The sequence below is a fragment of the Phoca vitulina genome, unplaced genomic scaffold (assembly GCF_004348235.1).
Source record: "Phoca vitulina isolate PV1807 unplaced genomic scaffold, GSC_HSeal_1.0 scaffold36, whole genome shotgun sequence".
NCBI classification, from domain to species: domain Eukaryota; kingdom Metazoa; phylum Chordata; class Mammalia; order Carnivora; family Phocidae; genus Phoca; species Phoca vitulina.
The window spans coordinates 10,140,012-10,166,216 of NW_022589739.1; the positions used below are offsets into that span (position 1 = coordinate 10,140,012).

The following is a 26,205-nucleotide window of genomic DNA, read 5'->3' on the forward strand; positions in this document are numbered from 1 at the left end:
CTGACATAGAGAGGGATTGGCTGGGTGAGGAAAGATCTTGGGGATGGCCAGCTCTAGGCCTGAGGGTCCACATGGAACAAGAGCTCACGTCTCTTGAGCCTTTGCCACACCAGGCTCTCTGCTGAGCGGTGTGCCTGCTTTATCTCTGTACATGTTCACTGCAATCCTGTGAGGCAGAGCACTTTAAATATAGCCGCTTCCGTATTCTCAATGAAACCTAGGCTCCGAGAGGTTGGGTGCTTTCCCGATATCATACAGCTAAGGAGGAACCCTGGTCTGTGGGTCTGTGTGCCCCAGGGCCCCTTCCTTAAGCACTGCCCTATACCCCTTGATGAGTGCCAGCTGGACTCCGGCAGCCGGGGCGGGGGTGGGGGACGGTGGCGGGGGTGGGGTGGGGTTTGGAGCCCAGGACGAACCCAGTGCGGGCGGGGGTCGGGGAGAGGCGTCTGGAGCCCGGACGAACCCAGTGCTGGCGGGGCCGCAGAGGAAGGATCGGGCGGCAGCCCCACCCATCTCCAGCATTTAGGACCACCCATTTAAAGGAGGAGCCAGCACGGGCACGAGTTTCCCCGCAGCCGCGTGGTGGTGGTGCTCGCGGTAGACTATAAGGCTCATGTGATCTGTCACATGACAGCAGATCTCCAGAAAGGCAGAATGAGACTCCGAACCTGGTGAGAAATTCGGGGGCCCCGGGAGGAGGGGGTCAGGTTGGAGGGTGGGAATACAGTGGCAGCCCGGCCCCTGCTGAAAACCGCCTGCCGCCTTTGCAGCCTCGTCGGGCTCCTTGCCCTCTTCGTCGCTGGCCAATGCACTTATAGCCCGGAGCCGGACCAGCAGCGGACGTGAGTTGACTTAGCACAGACCGCCCCCTTCCCTATGCCCTGTCCTATGCCCACTGTCTTGGCCCAGCCTCCCTCACCCCCTTGCCAGCTCCTGGTACCCACTCCATAGTCTTATCCCCAGGTTCCCAGGCTCAGTCCCCAATCATTCACCTCCTGTGAGCCGTATCTGCCCCTGGGATCCTACCCCAGGTCTCAGCCCCTAATCCTGAACCTTCCATGACTAATATTTCCCATCCCCACACTAACGAAGGCCATGTTCCTGACCTCTGACCCTGCAGGTTGCCCCCAGGCTGGGTGTCCCTGGGCCGTGTAGACTACGAGGAAGAGCTGAGTCTCACCTTTGCCCTGAGACAGCAGAACGTGGAAAGATTGTCCGAGCTGGTGCAGGCTGTGTCGGATCCTGGCTCTGCTCGTTATGGTGCCTATTGGAATAGGGACTGGGGCTGGGAAGTGGGATGCAGTGAAGGGACTCCAGGGCTGGGCTGAGTGTGGGATGGTGCACATAACGTCAGGGCCATGCCCTTGGTGCCTAGGGAGGTGGTGATATAGGACAGTTGAATGGCAGTGGCCCTCATTGAAGAGTTTCTGAATAAAAAAAAAAGTGAACAGGAAATAAACTGTCCAAAACTCACTCAAATTCCTTCCCCCAAAACTTCCCACCTATGTTTATCAGGCTAGAAACCTGAAAGTTAAGAGCACAGGCTGTGTGATCAAATCTGGATTCAAATTCTGCTACTACTTACCAGACACATGGGACGTAGTATCCAGTACAGATAGGTGCTCATCAACTCAAATTCCTTACCCACCCTCAAACCCATGCCCGTTTCCTCCTCCAGTCAGACTCTAGAGCTATCATCTCCAGTTCTGGTTCTGAAAGAGCCTTTGGAGTCCTCTGCTTTCTACCATTGCTTGTTACTGCCCACCCATTTGTTTATTCTTGCACCCAGACTGCTGCCCAGTCCGGAGTGGTTCACCCCACTCCCCACCCTGCCCCCTACTCTGCTCCCAAACAGTGTTCTGTTCCAGTGGTCATGCTGGATAGTGTCCCTCCCCTGCATGAAGCCCTTCATGGTTGGGTGGCAGTGGTATGTGTGTGAGGGGGCAGGCTCAGATTCACCCCGGAGCTGTGTACATGGCACTCTGTAGGAAAATAGTGACTCACCATCATGTTAAGCTTAAAATCAACAAGTACGAAGACTGGAACTGAATTAGATGTCACTTTATAATTGGTTCTGAAAGTTTTGAGAACTTTTACTGGAAATAAACTTAATATGGGAAATTTTAATTTTTAACCTCATTTGTTGTTTATGATTATGGCAATACATGTTCTGATGCAGCATTTGCAACCTTCTGGCCTTTAGGGTAAATCCATATTTCTGGCCATGGCATTCCAAGTCTCCCTAGCCTTTTCTTCTCCTGGCCCCCAAATATAGCTTGCAACTGCACAGCCTGCCTTTTTGCTAGAAAGTTCCCACCTATCCCTCAAGACCCTGTACCAGGTTCCCTGGGAAGTCCCAATGTCCTGGCTGAGGTCCAAAATGGGCAACTTGGAAAAGCAATGAATGAAGACAAGATCCTCTACTGAATCCCTGCAGGAAAATACCTGACCCTAGAGGATGTGGCTGAACTGGTCCGGCCATCACCACTGACCTTCCGCACAGTCCAAAAATGGCTCTTGGCAGCTGGAGCCCGGAACTGCCACTCAGTGACCACACAGGACTTTCTGACTTGCTGGCTGAGTGTCCGGTGAGAGGGAAGGATTGCCCCGTGGAGGGTACCAATCATCCCATCAGGGAGATGAGTCACCCCAATGGGAGAGAGCCGAGAAGCTGGTGGGAGCTTGTGGGTGAGAGCTAACACACAGGGAGACAAGGATGAGCAGTAATGCTCAAGTAGCCTCCTCTGCTCTGGTCTGTGCTGCTTTCTGACCTCTGTTCTCTGATCTCTGACCTCCAGACAGGCAGAACTGCTGCTCCCTGGGGCTGAGTTTCATCGCTATGTGGGGGGACCTGCAGAGATCCATGTTATAAGGTCCCCACGTCCATACCACCTGCCGAAGGCCTTGGCCCCTCATGTGGACTTTGGTAACACCCATTGGGGTCGGTGGGGTTTGAAGCAGGCAGAACCAGGGGCTGGAAAAGTTTAGGTGCCATGGCGGGGTTTGGGGTGGGATCAGTGGTAAAGTGGGGGTTGGAGTCTAAAAGATCTCCTCCTCAAGCCTGACCCCTCCCCACAGTGGGCGGGCTGCACCGCTTTCCCCCCACATCATCCCTGAGGCAACGCCCAGAGCCACAGGTGTCAGGGACTGTTGGCCTGCACCTGGGGGTGACCCCATCCGTGATCCGTCAGCGATACAACTTGACAGCACAAGACGTGGGCTCTGGCACAACCAACAACAGCCAAGCCTGTGCCCAGGTGAGCCGGGCAGAGAGCTCCAGGGTCCTGACACCCTACCCAAGATGCCTCCCCAGGCTGGGGCTTGCTTTCTGACTCCTCCCCTGGGTCCTCACCCCCTATCTGGAATAGTGTCCCCTGCCCTGACCTTGGGGCTGCATCCTCTGACCCATGATACCTGATCTAATTCCTTCTGTAGTTCCTGGAGCAGTATTTCCATGACTCGGACCTGGCTGAGTTCATGCGGCTCTTCGGTGGGAAATTTGCACACCAGGCATCAGTAGCCCGTGTGGTTGGACAGCAGGGCCGGGGCCGGGCTGGGATCGAGGCCAGTCTAGACGTGGAGTACCTGATGAGTGCCGGCGCCAACATCTCCACCTGGGTCTACAGTAGCCCTGGTACTGCCAAGGGGACTGGTGGGTGGGGAGAGGGGTGGTCATGAGTGGTGCTCACTGCTCCTTCAAGGGAATCCCATGAGCTAGAGGGAGACCGTGACAACCTCCCAAAGGACCACCCTTGTGCTCCTCCCCTCCCCCCAAATCCAGGCCGACATGAGTCACAGGAGCCCTTCCTGCAGTGGCTCCTGCTGCTGAGTAATGAGTCAGCCCTGCCGCACGTGCACACCGTGAGCTATGGGGATGACGAGGACTCCCTCAGCAGCGCCTACACCCAGCGGGTCAACACGGAGCTCATGAAGGCGGCCGCTCGGGGTCTTACCCTGCTCTTTGCCTCAGGTGACCTCCTACTCTAAACTTAGACCCTACCTCAACTCAGGAGTTTTGACCCCACGGGGACCCTTGTGATTGCTGACTTACAATCTGAACTCAGTAGGGACCACTGATCTGACCTCTAAACTCAGACCTCTTGCAGTAATGACTAACTCTTGAATTTCTTCTCTGACATCTGAACCCACATATCAAGCTCTGACCAATTAATCTGAGTGCTAAACTTGGTCTTTCTCCCAGGTGACAGTGGGGCTGGGTGTTGGTCTGTCTCTGGAAGACACCAGTTCCGTCCCAGTTTCCCTGCCTCCAGGTAAGCACCCCAGCCCACTACTTACCTGTGACCACCAATCTTCATCTACGGCTGCATGATCTAGAACTTTGCCTTGACCCCACCAGGTGCTCCTGTAGCTAAGACCTCAGTTTAACCAGCTCTGGTTGCTGCATTCCCTTCTTCCTACATGTCTAGGCCCCATGGCTTCCGAGTGGAATGCAGTTCCCAGTATTCCTCTTCTCAGTTCCCAGGCATTTTAGTAGAAGATTTGGTGAATGTTCTGTAGACAAAAGTGTGCACTGTCACCTCAGGCCATGCCTTGAGGGCTCAAAATCTCTTAGTCTTTCTCATGTACCTGCTTCCCCACAGAATCCAGCCCCTCTAGCAAAGCGAGCCCACACTTACCCATCTCCACACATTTTGGAAGTCCCCTTGGAACCCGTACAATCTGAGTGCTGTTTTCTGCTTTCAGCCCCTATGTCACCACGGTGGGAGGCACATCCTTCCAGAATCCATTCCGAGTCACAAATGAGATCGTTGACTACATCAGTGGTGGTGGCTTCAGCAATGTGTTCCCACAGCCTTCATACCAGGTATGTGCATGTGTTTGTGTGGATGGATGGGTGGGAGGGATCCTCAGTTCAGCAGACAATACTCACTCAACAACATCTCTCAGGAGGAAGCTGTAGCCCAGTTCCTGAGCTCCAGTCCCCACTTACCACCATCCAGTTATTTCAATGCCAGTGGCCGTGCCTATCCAGATGTGGCTGCACTCTCCGATGGCTACTGGGTGGTCAGCAACAGTGTGCCCATTCCATGGGTGTCTGGCACCTCGGTAAGAATCAGCCTGGCTCCAAGTCCCCACTCAGGAACTATTCTCACCCTCTACTAAGACCTTACACCCAGAACCCCTGTCTCCTCAGAGACCTCTGATCCTTTCAAACATCCCTCCCCCAAATCCAATCACTCTGAACCCCTAACTTCTACTTACATCCTCACTCTTACAGGCCTCTACTCCAGTATTTGGTGGGGTCCTATCCCTGATAAATGAACATAGAATCCTCAGTGGCCGCCCCCCTCTTGGCTTTCTCAACCCAAGGCTCTACCAGCAGCGTGGAGCAGGACTCTTTGATGTGAGTATGGAAGGGAAGGGTGTGGACATTTTCATGAATATGGGGAGTGCAAAGGTGAACTTGAGGGCAGTTCTGACGGGGTCCTGAAATGTAAATACAAGGTAAGGGGGCTTAGTCTGTTAGTACTGGTACAGACAGGCCCAGATCTGATATCCACCTTCTCCCTAGGTAACCCATGGCTGCCATGAGTCCTGTCTGAATGAAGAGGTGCAGGGTCAGGGTTTCTGCTCTGGCCCTGGCTGGGATCCTGTGACAGGCTGGGGAACACCCAACTTCCCAGCTCTGCTGAAGACACTAATCAACCCGTGACCCTTTCCTGCCGGAGAGTGAACCTATCCCCTGCCCCATAGCTGGTGGCTTGGTCCCTTATTCTGCACTGTTGGAAGCCCTGCTGAACCCTCAACCATAGACTGCTGCAGACAGCTTATCTCCCTAACCCTGAAATTCTGTGAGCTTGACTTGACTCCCAACCCTGCCCTGCTCCATCATGCTCAGGTCTCCCTACTCCTGCCTCATGTTTCTCTATAGATGCTATAACTAGTATTGTTTGGGACACCCCGAACCCCCCTATTTTTTTTTTTTTAATATTTTATTTATTTATTTGACAGAGACAGAGATAGCGAGAGCAGGAACACAAGTAGTGGGAGTGGGAGAGGGAGAGCAGGCTTCCCGCCGAGGAGGGAGCCCAATGTGGGACTCGATCCCAGGACCCTGGGATCATGACCTGAGCTGAAGGCAGACGCTTAACGACTGAGCCACCCAGGCGCCCCCGAACCCCCCCTGTTTCACTCCCCCCCATTTCTTCTTCCTCTTTTCAACCAGGCTTTTTCAAAGAGTTGTCTATGCTCTCTGTGTACACTGTTTCACTTCATGTTCTCTCCTCAGTTCACTGCAGTGAGACCTCTGCTCTCACTTTTTCCCTCTTTCCTCCCCTGACAATGACAGCAATGGCCGTCCTGCTGCTTCATCCAGTGCACTCTTCCCAGTCTTTGCTTTATGGGCTCTCTGTCACAGCTGTCCACTGCCTCTCCTTCTTTAGCCTTCAGGGCTTAACTTCTTTTCTGACCATTCCCACTTCCTCCTTCATTCCCTCTTCTTCCTTCTCTTTCTCTTCTTCCTCATTGAATGTTGGTATACTTGATTGCTTCATCTTTACTCTTTCGCTCTTCTCAATCTACCCAGTGTTCCCTGGAACAAGTCAGTCACGTGTATCCACAGCTGTCACCATCTCACTAAATCAGACTTTCTATCGGACGATGATTGATACCTCATATGCAAGGTGTATGACACTCAATACTTCATCTCCCTCCTTCCCAATTCCAGACCATTCTCTTGTGTTCCTTCTTGGTAGATGAGACTATACTTCTTCCAAGCAAGCCAGAAGCCTAAGTATTATCTTAGACTCCCTTTTCCTTCACCTCCCACTCCCTATCACCACTGTCAATCAATAAGTCCTACTGATTTCACCTCTTAAATATATTTTTATCAATCCACAAGTCCTGCCTAACATTCCCTAAGAATATCTAGAACTCATTTACTTCTCTCCATCTCTACTGCTACTAAATTAGCTTAGAACCATATTTTGTCTCCTCTGAATTCTAGGAGGCTCTTGAAAAAGATGTCCTTACTTCCTGCCTGTCCATAAAACCATTTTTCCAGAGTAAAATGCAAATCCCATCAGGTCATTTACTTAAGACCCTTCAAAGATTACTGATGAAGTTCTGAAGTTTTGCTCTGACTCACAAACCTGATCCTTTCCTTGCTTTTTTTTCCTGAGTAACAAATTGTTTATCCTCCGGTGTTCTCCCTCCCCCTTCCTCCACTTCCCCACTTTCACTTTTGCTCAAGATATTCTGTGCCCTTAACATGACCCCTGACTCCCTTTGCGTGGTTGGTTTCCAGGATTTTTTGAAGACCCAGCTCAGAAGTCTTCTCCGGTGAACCTTTGGCTCTCTGAAGCTAGTTGATTTTGATATAGCAGAAAATGATTTGGTATAGCAGAAAAATCCGAGATTTTTTCAAACCAAACATGGTTTGATTCTTGGTTCTGATGTAGACTGGGAGAGAGCCTTGGACAAGTCCATCTCCCTGAGTCTTTTCCCTCCTCTGTTAAGTGGGGATATCAGTACCTGCCTCTAACAATAATCAGGGAATAATTAAATGGAATAAAATTGATAGAGTGCCTGACACAAAGAAGTAGGCAGCAGATGTTAGTTCCCTTTCTCCTTTGCACTGCATACTCTGTGTCTACCTCTAGTATTGTAACTCCAGCATAGTATTGAAAATGCCAGTTTACCTCTTTGCCTCCCTTTGAAGACTGTTGGTGCCTAGAGGACTAGAGTCTTGTCCTACCGAACTTTGTACTCCCAGGCCCTAGCTCAGGATTGGCAAATAGGAATTAAATAAATGTTTGTTGCGTTGAAAACCCCACCCTCACTCGTGATTTTGCATATGTTGCAAACATACGTGATTTTGCATACTCAAGCTGAAATACCTCCCTTCCTATCTACCCCAGCACTATTCGCTCCCCTGCTGTCCTCACTTCTGGCAGCTGGAGGGGAGTGGGGCTTTCCAACCCTTAAAAGGCTGAGGAAGGGAACTAGAAAGGATGCAGAGTGGCAGGCAACCTGTGGTTGAGGGGTGTCCCAAAACAAGGTCTTTAAGCGCCAGGTTCCCAGAGGGGTCCCAGACCCGCGGAAAAGCGTGCTAGACATTGATGGTTGACATCCCGGCGAAAGGGCCTAGGAGTACGGGCGGGTGGGAGGCGGCCTGTCGGAAGCGTCTCACTGGCTGGTAAACAACCAGGAGGCGGGAGACCCGAGAGAGCAAACATGGCATGGGAGGGGCAAAGCGCGGGGCGTGTGACGTCACCCTTGGTGTGTGCGTAACGTGAGCGGAAGCGGAAGCGGCTCTGTTCGCCGCCTCTCCCACCGGCCCGATGAGCTGCAGCGGCTCCGGCGCGGACCCCGAGGCGGCGCCGGGCTCCGCCGCCTCGGCCCCGGGCCCGGCGCCCGCGGTCTCGGCCCCCGCAGCGTTGCCCGCTGGCACCGCTGCGGAGAATAAGGCCAGCCCCGCGGGAACAGCAGGGGGACCTGGGGCTGGAGCTGCGGCAGGGGGCACGGGACCCGTGGCGGCGCGGGCCGGGGAGCCGGCCGAGCGGCGTGGGGCGGGTGAGGGACGGGTGAGGGTGAGGGCAGCGCCTAGGGCTGGGTCCAGTGGCGGGTGAGGGCAGAGGGTTTGAGGCCGACCTAGCCGGGGCCCCGCATCTCCCACCTCCATGTCTTTGCTGGTTCTCCTCCAGCTCCGGTGTCGGCGGGAGGCGCGGCGCCCCCGGAGGGGGCCATGTCTAACGGGGTTTATGTACTGCCGAGCGCGGCCAACGGAGACGTGAAGCCGGTGGTGTCCAGCACGCCTCTGGTGGATTTCCTGATGCAGCTGGAGGATTACACGCCTACGGTGGGCTTCCTGCCTGAACAAGGCTATTGGCGCGCTGTCAGGCCAACTTTCTGCTACACCGCGTGGATTTCCAGCTTCCTTTTGTACTTGCTCCCCTACTAGCTCTTTGACTTATCCCCTCTGCCCACCCAAACTGTGAGCTTCCTAAAAGCCAGGCCTGCCCTCCATTTCCCTCACCCTCTCAGCCCCGCAGCGCCCAGGGCAAATACTGACAGTCATCTCATTGATCTCTCAGATCCCAGACGCAGTGACTGGTTATTACCTGAACCGTGCTGGCTTTGAGGCCTCGGACCCACGCATGTGAGTACAGTCTGGGTGGGTAGGTTAAGAGCCTTGAGTGCTTGTGTGGAGTTTATTGTCCCATCTTCTCACACCAGTTTTTTCTCTCTAGAATTCGGCTCATCTCCCTAGCTGCCCAGAAATTCATCTCAGATATTGCCAACGATGCCCTACAGCACTGCAAAATGAAGGGCACAGCTTCTGGCAGCTCCCGAAGCAAGAGCAAGGTGTGAGGGGAGGCTCATTGAATCACTAATTACCTCCCACAGCATCGGAGGCTTAATTTGTTCTGAAATCCCTTTGGGGAAACTAAGCCCTAGGGGAGGTTAAAGACCTACTCAGGGTCACTCACCTGGGATTGAAATCTGGGATTCCTGTGCTCAGCTGGTGCTCTTCCCTCTTCCCTCAGGACCGCAAGTACACTCTAACCATGGAGGACTTGACCCCTGCCCTCAGCGAGTATGGCATCAATGTGAAGAAGCCGCACTACTTCACCTGAGCCACCCAACCTAAATGTACTTGTCTGTCCCCTTGTCCCCACACCAGCCTGTTTTCATAATAAACTTTATTGTGACAGGCAGGGCTGGTCCCTCCCATGCTGGGAGATACCGTGTGGCAAGTGACAAAGCTCTGAGCCTAGCCCCTTTGGGGGCTGCAGTGGTAGGGATGGGGGCAGGGGATGGGCCCCATGGCTGGGGTAGTACCATGACTGGAGGCAAGGGAGGCAACCAGAGGCCTGCTGCTTTGGGGAGACATACTCCCCTAACCGTGTCCTGACACCTCTGGAGTTTAGGCAAGGGCTTTCCAGCTCTACTTGTCCTGCATCTTCTCCAGGATAGGCACAATCATGTCAAACTTGGGCCGCTTAGCAGGGTCTTCATTCATGCATATCTTCATGAGCTTACACACATGGGGGGAAATGCCTGGTGGGATGGTAGGCCGAAGGCCTTCCAGTGCCACCTGCAAATACAGGAAAAAACAAAATGGGTCTCAGAACTTGAGTATCCTGTGGGGAGAGGCCTCTAGTCCTCAGGACAGGATTACTGTATATTTGAACAAATATGGGAAGAGCCCAGCCCTGCTATAGTTATTGTCACCACCACCACCATTCCCCCAACACAAGTGCATACAGTTGTGCTCTCACCTTCATTCCAATCTCCATGTTGGAGAGGTCAGCAAAGGGTACCTCCCGTGTCACCAGTTCCCACAGAAGCACTGCAAAACTCCACATGTCTGCTGAGCGTCTGTTTGTATCTTCAGGCTTCTTCTGCAGAGCTGGAGGAACAGGACTTAACTGTTCCAGCTGCCTATCCTGTCTCTGCCCCCTTCCATTACTACTGAGCTGGCCCTTCTCTACCTCCCAACATGATGCCCTCACTCACCTTCAGGGGCCACCCAGGCAGGTGCATACATACGCCCAGGGCACTGGAAGGAAAACTTGACGTCGGCCATGCTGATTCGGGCAGTCATGTCCTCATCAATCTGAGGAAGAGAAGATAGATATGTGGAAGGAGGTAAGTCCTATTCTAGACAGGGAAAGGGCTCTGGGGGCCTGGGCCAGGGGTGAAGTGTGACCTCACCATTACACTACGGCTATTGAGTGCATGTCGTGGGATGAGGGGCTCTAATGTATGTAGGAAGGCCATGCCCCTTGCCATGTCCAATGCAAATTTCACAGCCTGGCTCTGGTCCACAACGAAATCTAAGGAGGCAAGAGTCAAATAGTTTGGGGAGGCTCACACACCCTGCCCCCATCCCATGAGATTTGGTATCCACTACTCACTGGTGCCTTCGTGTAATACATTGTACAGGGATCCATATGGCATCCAATGTGTGATGAGGGTGGGATGAGGAGCAGGTGGAGACTGACAGGCACCTAGCACTGGGAGCACATTTGGATGCGAGAAAATCCTGGAAGAAGGACAGTACCCTAGCTGAGATCAGCATAAAAGATCTCCCTTTGGGTGCTAGTCAGGGTTCCTTGGAACCAGCAGCTTCCTGTTTAGGCTTTGCCCCACCTGAGACGGGGACACTCCTCGTTGAAGTCCCTGCTCTTCCTTGTACTCCAGTCTCGAACCTTTAACACCTTCATGACGATGTCATTACCCTGCCAACGGCCCTTCCATAGCTGAGAGACAGGTAAGGGTTAGGAAGCTTTAACTAAGGCCACTGCTTTCTTGTCCACTAACTGGAAGAAAAACTTAAAACAGGTGCAGAGCAGGTAATTTGTAGGAGATTGGGGAAGGAGGGGCAAGAAAGGCAGGGTCACCTCTCCAGAGTGATTCTCGTTGAGCTTCGCCAGAAAGTTGAGCTGTTTGAAGTCAATGCCGGAGTGTTTGTTCAGAGTCCCATTTCCTGAGAGTGTGGGCAGGTCAGGTACCCAAGCTTCACCATAACCCAGCTCCAGCAGCCCAGGGTTATTCCCTTGACCACCCCTCCCCTTACAACTGACTCACGGGGCCGAGTGCGGGTGGTTCCCTTCCAGAATGTGTCCTTGTATGGAATACGGTTAAGGTTTTGGCCCATCTTCTCTGCCCGCTCTGGGGAAGAAAAACAGCTTTGGCCCCAGTTGTAGTATGGAGCGAGGAGATAGGCAGGGACAAGACAAGAGGATACAAACTGGAGTTGAGGGACAGACCTCGGAGGAGCTCTCTCAGGGGTGCCTTGGCTTTGTCCACAGGCATCTCTCCATACTTGTTACAAATGCTGACAAGGGCCCCATTAGCCACCAGGTCCTGGAATGAAAAGGGGTTGTGATGAGGGGCTCTGCCACCTCCCTGGCAGTCACAACCAACCATCAATACAAGTGGTGTACCAACTCTGAGTGTCACACATTCAGCAGTACTTACAGGATGGATTGAAGGTTCTAGACTTTTCCATTCAGGCTCAGACTTTGCTTCCTACCCATCCCAGGGCTCAGGGCCTTAGTACTCACCTCTGCAACCTGATCTTGGCCCCAAAAACAGGCATAGTGCAAGGGCACATTTCCATGCTCATTCACTGCATTGATGTCAGCTTTATACTGCAGCAGCTGGTCCCCATGGCCAAGTAGAAGAGGCAGAAGACAAATGAGAGATGGGAGTTGAGGCGTGCAAGGAGGGAGAAGAGTACACATGTGTTATATTGCTTGTGACTGACTTCCAGACATGTATGTAATGTAGGTGAGAGGGAGCATTCATGCCTACCTTCTGCACAATATCACGGTGTCCATGACTGGCTGCCAGGTGCAGGGGGGTGTCATCCCCACGATTCATCACATTGATTCGTGCCCCCCGCATAATAAGCATCTCAACCACAGCAGAACGGCCCTCTCGGCAGGCCCAGTGCAAGGGGGAGAAGCCATGATCATCCCTTTGAGGAAGGGACAATGGTCATTGATCTGGAGGTGGGATGGGGGCAAAGGCTTTGATATGGGAAAAAGTGATAGTTATTCTGAATAATCTCCCTGGAAAACCGTACCTGTCCAGGACTCTGATTCTCATTCATGCCAGCAACTCCCAAAGCCATCCAATTAAGACTTTCCCCTGAGCTTCAAACCTATCCAACCACCACCTGAAATCTCAACAAATCCGTATGATTCACTGTCTTCATCACCATCTCCCACCAGCCTTTCTTCCTTGGCATGCCCTATCTCATTAAATGGTAGCATTTTTCATCGGTTTTCTCTGCATTCCTTTTGCAACATCTGTTGGTCCTTTTTGTTTCCACTGCATTTCATATCCCTCTGGTATACTACTTGTGGCACTGGATTGTAAAAATTTTAATGAGCTGTCTTGTCTGCTAGACTGAGCTTCTTGACAGAATGGATTGACAGCAGGTGTTTAGTGCATGTTAATACAAGGGAGAGGTGTCTTGGAGAAGGAAAGCCACAACTCATGGGAGAAGAAGCAAGCTTACTGATTGGCTCTGGTACTGAAACCTAAGACCTAAAAATGGACTGGAATTAAAATAATGTTTTGGAAGGGTTTATAATGAAAGAGAGAAATGCTTTTGATAAGTCATTACTAATGAGGCAGATATCAAACCAGGATTTGGTAAAACAGGATTCCTCTACTCAAGCAGTCCTGGTCCCAGAAAACAGAGGAAAATGAGAATGGCTTCTTTAGAAAAAAAACTGTCTAACTCCCCCACCCCCAAGGACATGTATTTTCTAAAGTAAAAACTGTACCAAAAAAAAAAAGAAGAAAACACTTGGTGGGAGCTGGGCCTGCCTGACAGCCTGGGGCCATAAAAGGAAATTCCCTCCAGTCGTGTGTATGAAGATCCAAGGGGCGGGGCAGGGGGCGGTCCCTGCTCTGAGACCGCAGCCTCCGGATGCCTTAGTGCTGCTGTCACTTCCCTTGTGGGGGCTCTACGCGTGGCCTGAAACACATCAGGGGTCTGGCCACTGCAGGCCATCCAGATGTCCCCCTCCCCCAGGGGAATGGGGTGTGTGTGGCCTTTAATGACTTCCCTCCACAGCTGCCCTCATCTGCTCACTTAGAGATAGCCAAAAGCTTTCCTGGGAGGTGGATTACTCCCTCCTCCCCCTCTCTGAAGCAGCCATTCCCTACTTATCAGTGAGTTTTGCCTCCCAGATCTTTAATTTGTGCCCTGGTTTATCAGCCTCCTGCAGTCTGTGGCACGAGCAGGCCAGAGCCTGAGGGCAAAATATGAGCACAAGGGTTCCACTCACTGTCAGACTGCCTGTCACCTCAGGGCCACAGACTATAATCCCGAAGAGCCCTGCAGGGAGTTCACCCCACCTCATATCCAGCATATAGCCTGCTTGGGCCCCCAAAGCCTTCCAGTTTCACTAATGCCACCCCTTCATCTTTTGGCACTAAAGAGTTTTATAAAATGCAAGTTCCCCTGGACAACTTCACCTAAGCCTTTATAACCCTACCAACAAAAATAGAGTACTCACTGTCTTTATCTGAGCACCCTTTGAAGAATTATGAAAGAATTATGGAAATTATAAGAGTACGAAAAATGGGAAAAAGTGACCAGGAATTATGGAGGAAGAGCATAAAGCCTAATGAGAACCTGTGAAGCCTAGATAAAGATTATAGGTGATCCTTACCTCTCAAACCTAAAAACTGAAGAAATAAAATTTTAAAACAAAAAACCCCTAAAACCCACCACCCTGAATCATCAACATCACTATTGCTTTTCTTGCCTGTCTCAGCCAACCCTGAAGAACTTGTCTACATTCACTATTTCCTCACCTCCCATTGAACCTGCCACCAGGCTGCTGCCGTGAGGGCTGGCATTATGTCTGATTCTGGGCCTCTAGCACAGGAGGTGTTCATAGTACTTTAAGTGAAGGAACCGGGTGTTGTCTGGTTTCTTCATCCATTTTCCTCTACGGCAGCCTTCACAAAGATCATCAAATACATCATTAATTTTAAGTTCAATAGTTACTTTAAAGTGCTCAAGTTCTTTGACTTCTCAACAGCCTATACTACTGTTGACCACTCCCCCTTCATTGAAACATTCACTTCTCTGAGCTTTACTAACATATTTTCCTGTTTCCTGCAACCTCCAGCTGCACCTTTTTAGTCTTGCAGGCTTCTGTCTCTGTCACACCCGTGTCTTCAGGTATCATCGAGATGCTAACACCTCCCAATCTGTCTCTCCAAGTCAGCTCTCCTGAAATCCGAATCTGCATAACCAACAACCTACATGACATTTCTACTCTACTGTACAGTCACTTTAACATGTCACAGCAGCAGTCATCATCCTTCAGCCTTGTCCAACTCAGTAAAAGCAACCACCATCTACCCAAGAGTCTGAGCCAGAACCCTGGTCATCATCTTTGCTTCCTCACTTCCCACACCAAGTCTCATCAATTCTTTATCCTGAAGATTTCAGGAATCTGATCACTTCTTTCTTTTTCATCTGCTCCCATTCTAGTCACCACTTCTGGGACAGACTAAGCAATTGCTTCTCCACATGGCCACCTGCTCTTCAGAAGGTATCCAAGATGACACTTAAATGGACAATCTCATCATATCACAGCAGGGCTTTAAACCCTTGTTCTTAGAATAATGACCTTATTATAGCATAAATACCCTTGCATGATCTGGCTGACCCTTGCAGCAGACTTCTCCAGTCTTATCTCCTGTGGTTTACCACTTGTACCCAATGCTTCAGCCCACTGAAGCTCATAGAAGTCTATCCTCCTGCCATATGGACCTGTAGACAATTTCCAGACACTCCGCTCTCTCTCTTGCCTCCTAGCTTTCGCCCATGCAGTTCACTGAGGCTGGAAAGCTCTCTGCAGCCTGTGCCTGTGAAACTCTTGTTGAGCAGTCAAGATTTCAGCCGAAACACAGCTTCCTCTGTGGAGACCCTCTGCCCCCCACAGGCTGTGCTTCGCACTAGTCCTACTGGGTAGGAAAGTCAGCCGCCCCCAGCCAACGTGAGCACCCCACATCGCGGAGAGGAGTATGTCTTTGCCGTTCTCACCCACCAGCCACCTCAGCTCACCCCTGGTTGAGGTCGTTCTCCGTGTTGTCCAGCCACAAGCGAACGGCCACCGCGTTGCCCTCCCGGCACTGAGTGAAAATGTCGTCCATAGCAGCGTCCCGGCGCTGAGTCCCCTAGATTGGGGAAGCCTGCGGACTGTGGAGGGATCCAGAGAAGGGTGATGAACCCCGAGCTTTGTCCCCTACCGGAGATAAGTGTTCGTGAAGGGGGTGAGGGTCTCCTGCTGCCTCCCCAGCTAGTGGAGGTCTGGGAAGGAGTTCGGGAAGTCGGGATTATCCCTGACCGTGTCCCCTGGGCGCGAGGGAAAGCGGGTCCGCGCGAGGTGGGGGGTGATTAGGAAGTAGAGTCTCCTGAAGGGGTGTCGGCGAACAAGCTCGGGGACCCTACCCGCGAACAGACCTGGGGGGAGGGGGGAGTTCAGGCGCCCTAAACCCTGGGAGAGGCGATCGGGGGTCCTTCCCGAGGGGTGGCCCTCGTTCCCTACTCGGTATTCGGGCCGAGTGAAAGCTGACGGGTTGGCAGGGGTCGAGCCTTGGGGAAGGGCACGGGTGCTCCCGCACTCACCGGGACTCGGACCGGAGGAGCCTTCTTCGGGGAACTCCCGTCCGGCCGCGCCCGCCGCCCGGCCCCGCCCCTGGCCCTCTCTGGCCAGCGCGGGCCCCCATTCCTCCCTCCCGCTCGCCTCCCTTGCCCTTCTAGCCAGCAGTGCCTAAACTCGATGGTTTCCGACGCCGCGCCGACCGCTCTAGCTACCCATGCTTCACTCTTTGGTTTCCGGCTCAGTTCCGGCGGCTCTGGGCCCTCGGTTTACTAGAGACGCGCTCTGCACGTGGAGAGTTGTGTGGACCCCGCGACTTCATCCACCCCACCGGCATGTTTGAGGAGCCGGAGTGGGCCGAGGAGGCCCCAGTAGCCGCGGGTCTCCCGCCTGTAGCCTCGCGGCCTCGGCCCGCCTCAGCTTCGCAAATCAAGGTGAGCCGCCCTGCAGGGAGCTGTTTCAAGCCGAGCTTACCCTGGTGGATCTGAGCGTGTGGGCACGCAGTGTGTGTGTGTGTATGTGTGTTGGGGGGGCGCTTGCCACCAACAGAATGTGTGTGTGTGTGTTGGGGGGGCGCTTGCGGCCAACAGAATGTGGGGGGGGCGGGGGGCTGCGGCCAATAGAAGACCCGACTAAGTGAGAGATGTTGAGTAGAAGTTAGTGAAGACGCATTTTTGGACAGGAAAAGCACGTGCAGAGGCTCTGGGGCAAGAAAGCATGTCCTGTTGTTAGGGTCACACACACAGTAATCCGTGTGGTTGGAGCACAGAGAGTGAGAGGGTATGCCATTGAAGTTAGAGAGGTAGAGGAGAAGTGTTGCATATTTTACCGATAGAAGCCAATGAAGCGGTTTTAGCAGGGGAATGATTTTTTAAGATTTGCATTTTGAAAAAGTCATTGGTTTCAGTGTGGAGCTTGGATTAGAGAGAGAAAGAGTGAATGACAGTGAAGGATTTTATCAGCACTACCATTCTAAAGGAGTGGTGCAGAGTGGGTACTGAAAACCACCAGGTTAAGTGCCTGGCCTGGGACCTCCCAGTAGGACTTCAATCCAGAAGGCCTCCCAGACAAGAGACCTTCTCCTTTAAGCCTTTGCAGATGTGAAGGCTGCTGTACTTCCTCAGGCTCTTCCTGCCTTTCAGTCAGCATCCAACATGAAATCTGCCTGCTTTATTCCCTCCTCTTCATCCCCTCAACCCACAGCTATAATCAATGCCACAGGTCTTTCCGTCGGCAGCTTGTCCCTTTCCATTTATTTTCTACACTATGGCTAGACTCATTTTAAGTACACACCTGTGATTCTGTCACTCTTATTTTCAGAAACCTCCCTAGCTTTTACAGAAAGATACAGAAAGCTGCAGGCAAAAGCCTGAGATTGAGGGTTGAACTCCTATTCTCTGACCTTGGTCCTGTTGCTTGTGGCCTTACCACAGTCCTCTGGGGAACTCCATTTTCTCATCTGCAAATTGAAGAAGTGAGGTGGGTGGTTTCTCTGCTCTCCAGCCTCCCAAAGGTTGAGATGGTGACTTAAAAGTTGTTCAGGGTCTGGCAGGCTTCATGACAAGCTAGTGAAGTTAACTGAGAATAATCCAGGTGCTTCTGCCAGCATCTGAATCAGGTCTCTATCTCTGCCTTCTTATTCTCCAGGCCCCATCTATTCACCTCACCCCTTCTCTCTTCCCTTGTTTTCCCTCAGGGCTCCAAGCACCGTCAGCTCTTGGCCACATTACGGGCCCTAGAGGCAGCATCTCTTCCCCAGCAACCCCCTAGCCTGCCTGGCAGTGACTCTGAGGAGGATGTGGTGGAAAGGAAGAAGAAACACCCAAAAAAGGCCTCATCTGCCAGTGCTTCTATTGAAGTAGAGAAGAAGAGGAAGAAGAAATGTCAACAACAGGGCCCACCTGGCAGTGACTATGAAGAAAAGGAAGTAAAAAGGAGGAAAAAGTGCCTCAAAGGGGTTCTCAGTGCCAGTGACTCTGCTGAAGAACAGAAAAGAAAGAGGAAATGCCAGAAACAGGTCCCCTCAAACCGCGCCCAGCACCAGGACAATGATAACCAAACAGGTACTAGTGGCTGTGTATATGTGTGTGGGACAGGGAGGGGGATCAGCTGATCCTGTACATGACAGAGGTTACCTGCCACCATTAGGTTTGGGGTTAGGCAATAAGAAGTGTTTTCATCCAGGCCATAGTCTCTTCCTCAAGGACAGGGGTATGGCCAGGATGATTGCCAAACGCCTGAATTCAGGGGCTCTTGCCCCAAATATGCTTTCTCATCTCCCTCTCTTCAGGTCCCAAAGCTTGGAAGAGTAGTGCGACAAATGACCAATCCAAGCAAAGTCCTGGGTCCACTTCTGCCAACCCCCCGCAAACCTTGAGTCGCAAGCAGTGGCGGAACCGACAGAAGAACAAACGTAGACATAAGAACAAGTTTCGGCCACCTCAGCCACCAGACCAGGCTCCAGCCACAGCCCCCAAAGAGGAGACAGAGATGCCTCCTGCCCCCAGCCCAGATAACTATGAGGATCGGGCAGGGGCTCTGCGAGCCCGCATGGCACAGCGGCTGGATGGTGCCCGATTTCGCTACCTCAATGAACAGCTATACTCAGGGCCTAGCAGTGCTGCACAGCGTCTCTTCCAGGAAGATCCTGAAGCCTTTCTTCTCTATCACCGCGGCTTCCAGAGCCAAGTTAAGAAGTGGCCACTACAGCCAGTGGACCGCATCGCCAGGGATCTTCGCCAGCGGTGAATGGGGGTTGGGCACTGTGAGAATCGATGTGGGTCAGTCATGGCTCAGACTAGACCAGTGAGTGATCCCTCCCCTCCACTCCCAGGCCTGCGTCCCTGGTGGTAGCTGACTTCGGCTGCGGGGACTGCCGCCTGGCTTCAAGTATCCGGAACCCTGTGCACTGCTTTGACTTGGCCTCTCTGGACCCCAGGGTCACTGTGTGTGACATGGCCCAGGTAAACCCTTCTATCTCTCTGTGTCTCTGGCCTGTGCTCTAGACCCAGCCTCTATGTGCTAATCTCTAATGCTCCCTCCCTCTGCACCCCCATCCTGGTGTCTGGTGCTAGCAGTCAGTGCTGGATTTCTTTCTTTTTTGTTTTGTTTTGGTTTTTTTAGGATTTTATTTATTTGAGAGAGCACAAGCAGGGGGAGCGGCAGAGGGAAAGGGAGAAGCAGGCTCCCCGTTGAGCAGGGAGCCCAGTGTGGGGCTTGATCCCCGGACCCTGGGATCATGACCCGAGCCAAAGGCAGACGCTTAACCAACTAAGCCACCCAGGTGCCCCTCAGTGCTGGATTTCTGCTTCCCATGTTGTGTGCTTTATACAGTACTCCTACTCTCTACAGGTACCTCTGGAGGATGAGTCTGTGGATGTGGCTGTGTTCTGCCTTTCGCTGATGGGAACCAACATCAGGGACTTCCTAGAGGAGGCAAATCGAGTGCTGAAGCAAGGGTAGGAGTTCCTGGGACACAGATATGTGTATATGTGCACAGACGTATGTCTGTGTATATACACAGAACTTCTCACTCTTCTCAGGGGTCTCTTGAAAGTGGCTGAAGTCAGTAGCCGGTTTGAAGATGTTCGGACCTTTCTGGGGGCTGTGACCAAACTGGGCTTCAAGGTCATCTCCAAGGTGAGGGCCTCAAAAAGTCTCCCTATTTTTGTCTCGTGTGGTCTTTCTTAGGGTAATGGTGTTTAGGAAGGAGGCCATAGGCACAGACACAGACATTTGCTCTTTGAAGGCATGACGCATGGGAGAGCCCTGGGGAGCTTTCTGAGCAAGGGCGGGACATGGACCAGAGGTGTTTTGAGGAGCTGGGTTGAGGATTTGGAGCTCACTAGGTTTTTTCCACCCCTAGGATCTTACCAACAGCCACTTCTTCTTGTTTGACTTTGAAAAGACTGGGCCTCCTCGGGTAGGGCCCAAGGCTCAACTCACAGGCCTGAAGCTTCAGCCATGTCTCTACAAGCGCAGGTGACCCCTGGGCCTGCCTTGAAAGGGGATGCAAGTCTTGAACTCCAGGCTCAGAACTCTGAAGACTGTATCCAGCCAGTCTCTGACCCAGGAACTGATAATGTCACTTTCGCCGTCTTAAGACCAAAGTGTGATGAAACCCCCTGGCTCAGCCCTGCTCTCATGAAGGCTTCTTGTTTGTGAGAAGCATAAAGTCACTCAGGCTAGCTAAAGAATAAGGAGTTTATTGTGAAAATACAAGGGTATCTGGGAATTATGGGTCCTCCAGATGTGGGAACTAGCTGGTTTGGAATTCAAGGCATCTCTGGGTTTGGCTCCTCTTTCCATCTATCAGGAGTCATGTGGACTTTCTGCCCTGGCATCTCTACTCTCTTCTCATCTCCGTCTGCTGAGAAAATCTACAGCCAGGGCTGGGTGTATAAGAGGTGCTCAATAAACTGTAGCTATGGCTGTGATGTGTTGTAAGCCTTACTATTTTCTACAGTCCTTTCCTAGGTAGGGTTGGAGGTTGAAGAGTGAAAAATGGATTTGTTGACTGAGGAATACTTTGGGAGAGCTCAAGATAGGCCTTTCAACGGGCTTCATTTCAGGGTATTTAGAGATTGTTGATAAGACTCTGAGCTGTTCTTGGAGGAGCGTGGTAAGGTTGCTGGGTCTCTTCATAAATAACAACTGGTTGATGCCATGGTAGGCTGGGGGATTGGGCTGTCCATTGGCACAAATGTCTGTTTGTTGTTTCCACCTTGCAGTGGGCCCAGATCAGCATGTCCTGGGAAAGCTACGGGCAAGGAAGGCTGGTGTTGGAAAAAGATGAACTGGGATGATAGACCCTTGGCCTCTCTTGGAAGGTATCTGCCATGTCCAGGTATAAAGATGCAGCATCTTACCTATTTGGAAGGGCAAAAACTGAGAGTGCCCACTGGGACACAGCTTCCAGGGCTCTGAGCCAGTCAGATGCCTCCAGTGAGGGAATGGAGATTTTGAGGTAGGCTGTAGGCCAGAGGGCATGTTTGGAGGCTAGGCAGTGTACCGCAGTGTCTTCGCATGTGTTCTGTCTGCTGAATACTCTTCTGACTGATGAAGTCTTACTCATCCTAGCTTAGTTGTTCCCTACTCCACCCCTCCTAAAGCAGAATTAATTCTTCATCTGCATTCTCCAAACTGCATTGTGATTACTTTGTGCATTAGGCTGCGGTCTTTTCAAGTCATATTTATCTTTGTATTCCCAGAGCTTGTCACTTAGGTGGTGGAATAACAGGGTCTAGTTGGGTGGGACTGATGAGAACAGGGTATTGGGAGGAACCCAGGCTCAGGGTACAAGATGTGGGCACTGAGGACTAGAGACGATGGAAGAAGTAAGCAGATAGGAGAACTTGAGCAGGTAGAACAGGTGGGATTGATGAGGGTTGTGAGAGAGAGGAATCTTCAGTGAGTCTGGTTTCTCACTTGAGCAACAGGTTGGGCTGGTGCTGCCGTTTAGAACGTTGGGTTGTAGGTACCTGTTCCATGTTCATTTGGAAGAGGGATGTAAACGTGCCAGGAGAGACCTGTGCTAGGATTTGGGAATCAGTAGTCTAGAGGTGGTCATTCAAGTCATGGGAATAGATAAGATATCCAGAGTAAGGTAGTGAGAAGAGAAAATGGCTCTGAATAAAACTCTGAGGAGCATTTGATGGATGGGCAAAGGCAAATGGACCAGTCAAGGTGACAAGGTGAGAAGGTTGGGCCAAAAATGGAGGAGTAAAACTGGGAGAATGGATGCTTTCAATATGGAAGGAAGGGATGGGGAAGTTGTCAGCTGTCAAACGCTGTTGCAAGGTCTGTTAAAATTTACAGTGAAGTCAGACTGCAGTGAGTGAAGGTTGCTGAATACTCTTGAGGGTCTGTTTGAATTTATGGTGGTATTATTCATGACTTTATGGTTACACCAGCCAGCCCAGTAGTGTGGTTTTCTCTGCCTACTCAGGAATCTAAATGTAGCTGTGGGGAAAATGAGCACTAAGGAATCATCCAGAGTTGGAGTCTTGCCATGCAGTGGAAATGAAAGGAGGCATTTCACACCATTCAGAAGTAACTGATCACTGCTGGATCATGCACTATTGTAGAAGAGGTAGGAGAGTGAAGACAGAGGGGTAGGTTATTGCACTGGGAATCATTAAACAAGCGACCTGGGCAGGTGAGAGGTGGTGGTCAGAAATTGGAGTGCTTTAATTATTAGTGTTGGAAGCACAGCAGCTCCAGGCGATGGCTGCGTCTAGAGTGAAGCCACAGGGGTTAGTGCCTGAGAGGCGTGCGAGAGAGGTTGCCCATACGTTGGGTAATGGACTGAGGGCTCAGGTATTATGGGGAGGTCTTGTCTGAATGGACTCTGACGTTCTCCAGGATGATGGCTTGGAACAGGTGCTAACCTCTCAAGGGAGGGGGCAGATCCAGGAGATCTGCAGACAAAGTGATGGGGAAGCTAGATGACATGAATTTCAGAAGTGCAGGGGGTTTGGACTGCCTACTAGAGAGACCTCCATTGTGGTAGCGATGTGAGGCTGGTGAGGAGCTGGCTGCTAGGCAGCCAAGATAAAATACCCTCACAGTCCTCTCCAGCTTCTCAGGATTCACTGGGGATTTCTGGGGAAATGATTATTACAGCAGCTGCACGGGACAGGAGCCTCCAGGGATAAGGGGAGGCAGGCCACAAAGTCCAAGGAAAGTGTTGGAGTAGCAGGCATCTCGCTGTGGGACACACATTACCTTTGATAGCTCTCTATCTCTGTTCTTTTGCGAATGTTTATGTTCCGTAGGTCTTGGTTATTTTCCCTGTTTTTTTTAATTCTCAGCAGGACAGCTGTGGTCTGCCTTTCTCCTTTTTTTGTCCTCCTCACTTATAATTTGGACTCTTCCTATGCCTATTCTGGCTCCATCCACCCAAGTAAATATCTCTCTGGGTTTGATTCAGGCCTTGGACTCCCCGTAACTCAGCCCAGCCCCACTAGTGTCTCCATCAGTTGCTCTGATTCTGAAAGCAGGACTCCCCTGAGCCTGCTCTGGGGCCTCCTGGCTCTATCATCAGCTTCAGGACAGACTCTTGGGCAAGCCCAGACTCTTGGACTTCAGTGTTTAATGCTGAGAGCCGAGGCTGGAGAGGGAACAGTATATTTCCTTAGGAAATAACCGCATGCCAGCTGCTCAAACAGCAACCTAGTTTAAAGAACAATTGGAGAAAAGATTGAAGGAAGGGCAAGAGTAGTAAGCGGTAAGTGGGAGGGGGTTGCTCTACCGTGCAAGGCAGTGCATTATAGTCACCCAGTGATTACCGAGCCTTCCCCCAGTTTCTAATTCAGGAGATCAGGCTAGGGTTTGAAAAGTTCTATTCTGGTTGCTTTGGTTTCTCACAGTGAAGCAGGAAGCAGGGTTGAGAGAGTAGCAGGGAAGGGGTTGGAGTTTTGAGGCGAGGAGAGCGTAAACGTCCTTACGAGAGTTAAGAGGGAATGAACGAATGAGGGAAATGGAGTATGATTGCTGGTGGTATTAATAGCATGCTTGAGGTTCAAGGTCAGAAAGAGGATGCATGGGGAGAGACAGTGTAGGATCTCTGTAGAGAGCTTGCTGTTGTGAGACAACACAGCTGGACTGTGAGGGCCCACCCCCCTCACCTCAGATCTAACTGCGGACTCCACTGGGACCATTCAGGAAGCTTGAGGTATTTATATTCCTACGGCCGAGGAGTGATGAGCCTGGAGTCTGACTCCCTCCCTGGGCATGTAGAGGGCAAGCAGAGGCTCACTAACTGTTCAGTGGTGAAGCCGGGGGAGTGCCGCTGCTTTTGTATTGGCCTGCATTCCCACACTTTGCCGTGGCAGTTGAGGCATGTGTGTATCCTGTGCATCTTGCAGGAGAGAAGGAAGCGTGGGGTGGTCTTGGGTCCTTTCCAGTAGGACCATTTGAGGAAGCAAGGAGACCTCAGCACAGAGCAGCTAAGAGTGTGCCATGTGGACTGAGGAGGGAGTTGCAGGAGACCACCCACCACAGCTGCATCTACCAGGGTCAAGGGGGCAGCTGGGATGTCCCCTTTAAATATCTGTCAGGCCCACAGGGCACAGAACCACCCAGTCCAACAAGAACCTTCTTTCCTTTCTTACCCCCTTATTTCTGTGCAGCTGGGCCCAGAGCAGTCAGCAGCTGTTAGGTAGATTGGAGGTAAGAAGAGCAGAGAGCATACAGATTATTCTTCCCCTCTCCAGCTCAGGCTCCTGGAGACTAGACGTAAGTGGGGCAGGGCTGGGAGGGGAAAGTAGCTAAAGCTACAGTAGGTGCAGATTATTTATTGTTACATAGGGTTAGACATTCTAATTGCTTGAGATGGTAAGACTGTTAACTAAGAATGAGCTGAAAAGTCGTAGGCTTGCTGCAGCTTCTCTCCACAGCAGGGAACAGTGCCCGCAAATGAGAAAAGTTTGGAGGGGTGGTAGGAATAAGGTTGGGTTTGGATGGCAGCCTGTGCCTTGTGCTTGTTCAGCGTGCTTTGAGAGGTTTCTTGCTGCTGCAGTTTTTGGTGTGCTCCAGCTTTTGTTCCTGTAACACAGTCCTGCGGGAACACCGTTCCAAAGGAAACAACATGATCTTGGCAGAGACACAGCTCAGCTCCAAACACTCAAGCATTTACATAATTGCACAAAGCCCTTCACAGCTTTTCACAGACACAGACCTGCAATTAGAGCTCTCTATCCACAGGTCGTCCTCCTTCCCAGGTGACTTCTCAGACTGGCCCCCTGGTTCTAGGACATTTGACCACTGTAGCAACTGCCTTCCTGGTCTCAGTGCTTCCATTCCTGCCCCCAAAGCCATTCATTTCCCACACAGCCAAGTGATTTTTAAAATGTAAATCAGATATGTCATTTCTCTTTTTAAAATCCTTCAATGGGTTCTCAGTGTTCTGAGAACAAAAGATGTAGACCCGTTCCCAGGCCCTATGTGATCTGCCCAGGCCTCGCTCTCCAACTGCATCTTAACCCACTGCTTCCTCCTGAGGCTCCCTCCACACAGGCTTTCTTTTCTTTCCTCAAGCATTCCAAGCTGCTCCTGCTGGCTCTTTACACATGCTGCCCCATCTTTCTACAGTACTTTTCGTGATGAGCTCATTTTCATCTTCCAGATCTTCACGCCAGTATCTGCATTTCTTCTATAGAAGAAACTGGCTAGATGCTCACCAAAATGTCCTGTTCATGGACACACAGTTAAACTCCGTTTCCCAGCTCCTTGCATCAAGGTGGGGCTCTGTGAATAGTCCTCACCAATGGAAAGTAAGTAGAAGTGATGTTTTACTACCAGACCAAGGCAGCTACAGAGTGGATGAGTCTTCTCCACATTCCCACACCCCCTCCTGCCTTCCTCAGTAATCTTGAAGCACATGTTTTGAAGACCGTGGAGTCAGAACATAGAGTCTGAGTCACTGCTTGGAGGAAAGCTGTTTGACCAAGAACATCCACATTGGACTTTAAACAAAAAGAAACCTCTATTACATTAAGTTACTGAGTTTTGGGAAGGTTACAGAAGTTAGCATTATATACCCTGGCTAATATATGTTTTCTGGGCATCCTGTCCACCTTACTCTAGATCACAAAACCCTTTTTGTTTCCTTCAGGGTGCTTCAAACATACTGTTCTACCAGGTGCCAATCAACACTCCTACCTGTCCCATAACTTTGAATCTTAATTGAGAGAAAAAATGCTCACATGAGGAAGTTGAGATACTCATTTTATCAGTTGCATTTTTTTTTTTTAAGATTTTATTCATTTATTTGACAGAGAACACAAGCAGGGGGAGCGGCAGGCAGAGGGAGAGGGAGAAGCAAGGAGATCCCAGGAACCTGGGATCATGACCTGAGCCGAAGGCAGATGCTTAACCGACTGAGCCACCCAGGCGCCCCTGTCAGTTGCATTTTGATTGTGACCAGAAGAAAATATCCCACTGAAGAATGTCCTAAACAGATTTTTATTCTAATATTATTAGAAACCCAAAGGTAGGTGGCTGGTGACATTGGTTTAGGAACTCAAGGATGTTATTAGATCTTTGTTACTCTTGGTCTCTTGATTCTGATGGTCACAAGGTGATGTGTTCTTGA

The 26,205-nt window shown here is 51.3% G+C and overlaps 4 protein-coding genes across 7 annotated transcripts; 3 read left to right on the forward strand and 1 right to left on the reverse strand.

Moving 5' to 3' along the window:
* Window positions 1-541: 541 nt before the first annotated feature.
* On the forward strand, window positions 542-5,989 carry TPP1 (tripeptidyl peptidase 1). The gene is made up of 13 exons (XM_032427363.1): window positions 542-671; window positions 771-842; window positions 1,121-1,260; window positions 2,438-2,588; window positions 2,799-2,926; window positions 3,079-3,257; window positions 3,436-3,634; window positions 3,782-3,970; window positions 4,202-4,271; window positions 4,705-4,825; window positions 4,909-5,067; window positions 5,240-5,365; window positions 5,534-5,989. Exons 1-13 carry the CDS (start codon window positions 628-630, stop codon window positions 5,672-5,674), a joined length of 1,719 nt encoding a protein of 572 aa, XP_032283254.1. The 5' UTR covers window positions 542-627; the 3' UTR covers window positions 5,675-5,989.
* Window positions 5,990-8,291: 2,302 nt separating this feature from the next.
* Window positions 8,292-9,679, forward strand: TAF10 (TATA-box binding protein associated factor 10). Its single transcript, XM_032426962.1, has 5 exons — window positions 8,292-8,535; window positions 8,667-8,821; window positions 9,057-9,121; window positions 9,213-9,327; window positions 9,510-9,679. Exons 1-5 carry the CDS (start codon window positions 8,304-8,306, stop codon window positions 9,597-9,599), a joined length of 657 nt encoding a protein of 218 aa, XP_032282853.1. The 5' UTR covers window positions 8,292-8,303; the 3' UTR covers window positions 9,600-9,679.
* On the reverse strand, window positions 9,538-16,564 carry ILK (integrin linked kinase). The gene is made up of 13 exons (XM_032426961.1): window positions 16,136-16,564; window positions 15,572-15,706; window positions 12,286-12,451; window positions 12,036-12,131; window positions 11,739-11,835; window positions 11,557-11,640; window positions 11,370-11,455; window positions 11,119-11,228; window positions 10,884-11,011; window positions 10,681-10,802; window positions 10,483-10,582; window positions 10,245-10,375; window positions 9,538-10,060 (listed from the first exon to the last, which is right to left on the reverse strand). The coding sequence occupies exons 2-13, from the start codon at window positions 15,658-15,660 to the stop codon at window positions 9,911-9,913; spliced, it is 1,359 nt and encodes a 452-aa protein (XP_032282852.1). The 5' UTR covers window positions 15,661-15,706; window positions 16,136-16,564; the 3' UTR covers window positions 9,538-9,910.
* RRP8 (ribosomal RNA processing 8) lies at window positions 16,336-25,884 on the forward strand. 4 transcript variants are annotated; one of them, XM_032426958.1, is made up of 8 exons: window positions 16,336-16,543; window positions 17,806-18,172; window positions 18,400-18,853; window positions 18,943-19,072; window positions 19,461-19,567; window positions 19,652-19,748; window positions 20,840-20,955; window positions 25,237-25,286. In XM_032426958.1, exons 1-7 carry the CDS (start codon window positions 16,445-16,447, stop codon window positions 20,912-20,914), a joined length of 1,329 nt encoding a protein of 442 aa, XP_032282849.1. In that variant the 5' UTR covers window positions 16,336-16,444; the 3' UTR covers window positions 20,915-20,955; window positions 25,237-25,286. The 4 variants fall into 4 exon arrangements, with proteins under 4 accessions (XP_032282849.1, XP_032282850.1, XP_032282848.1 ...); XM_032426959.1 differs by lacking the exon at window positions 20,840-20,955 and having other exon boundaries at window positions 25,237-25,884; XM_032426957.1 differs by lacking the exon at window positions 25,237-25,286 and having other exon boundaries at window positions 20,840-25,223.
* The last annotated feature ends 321 nt before the right edge of the window (window positions 25,885-26,205 follow it).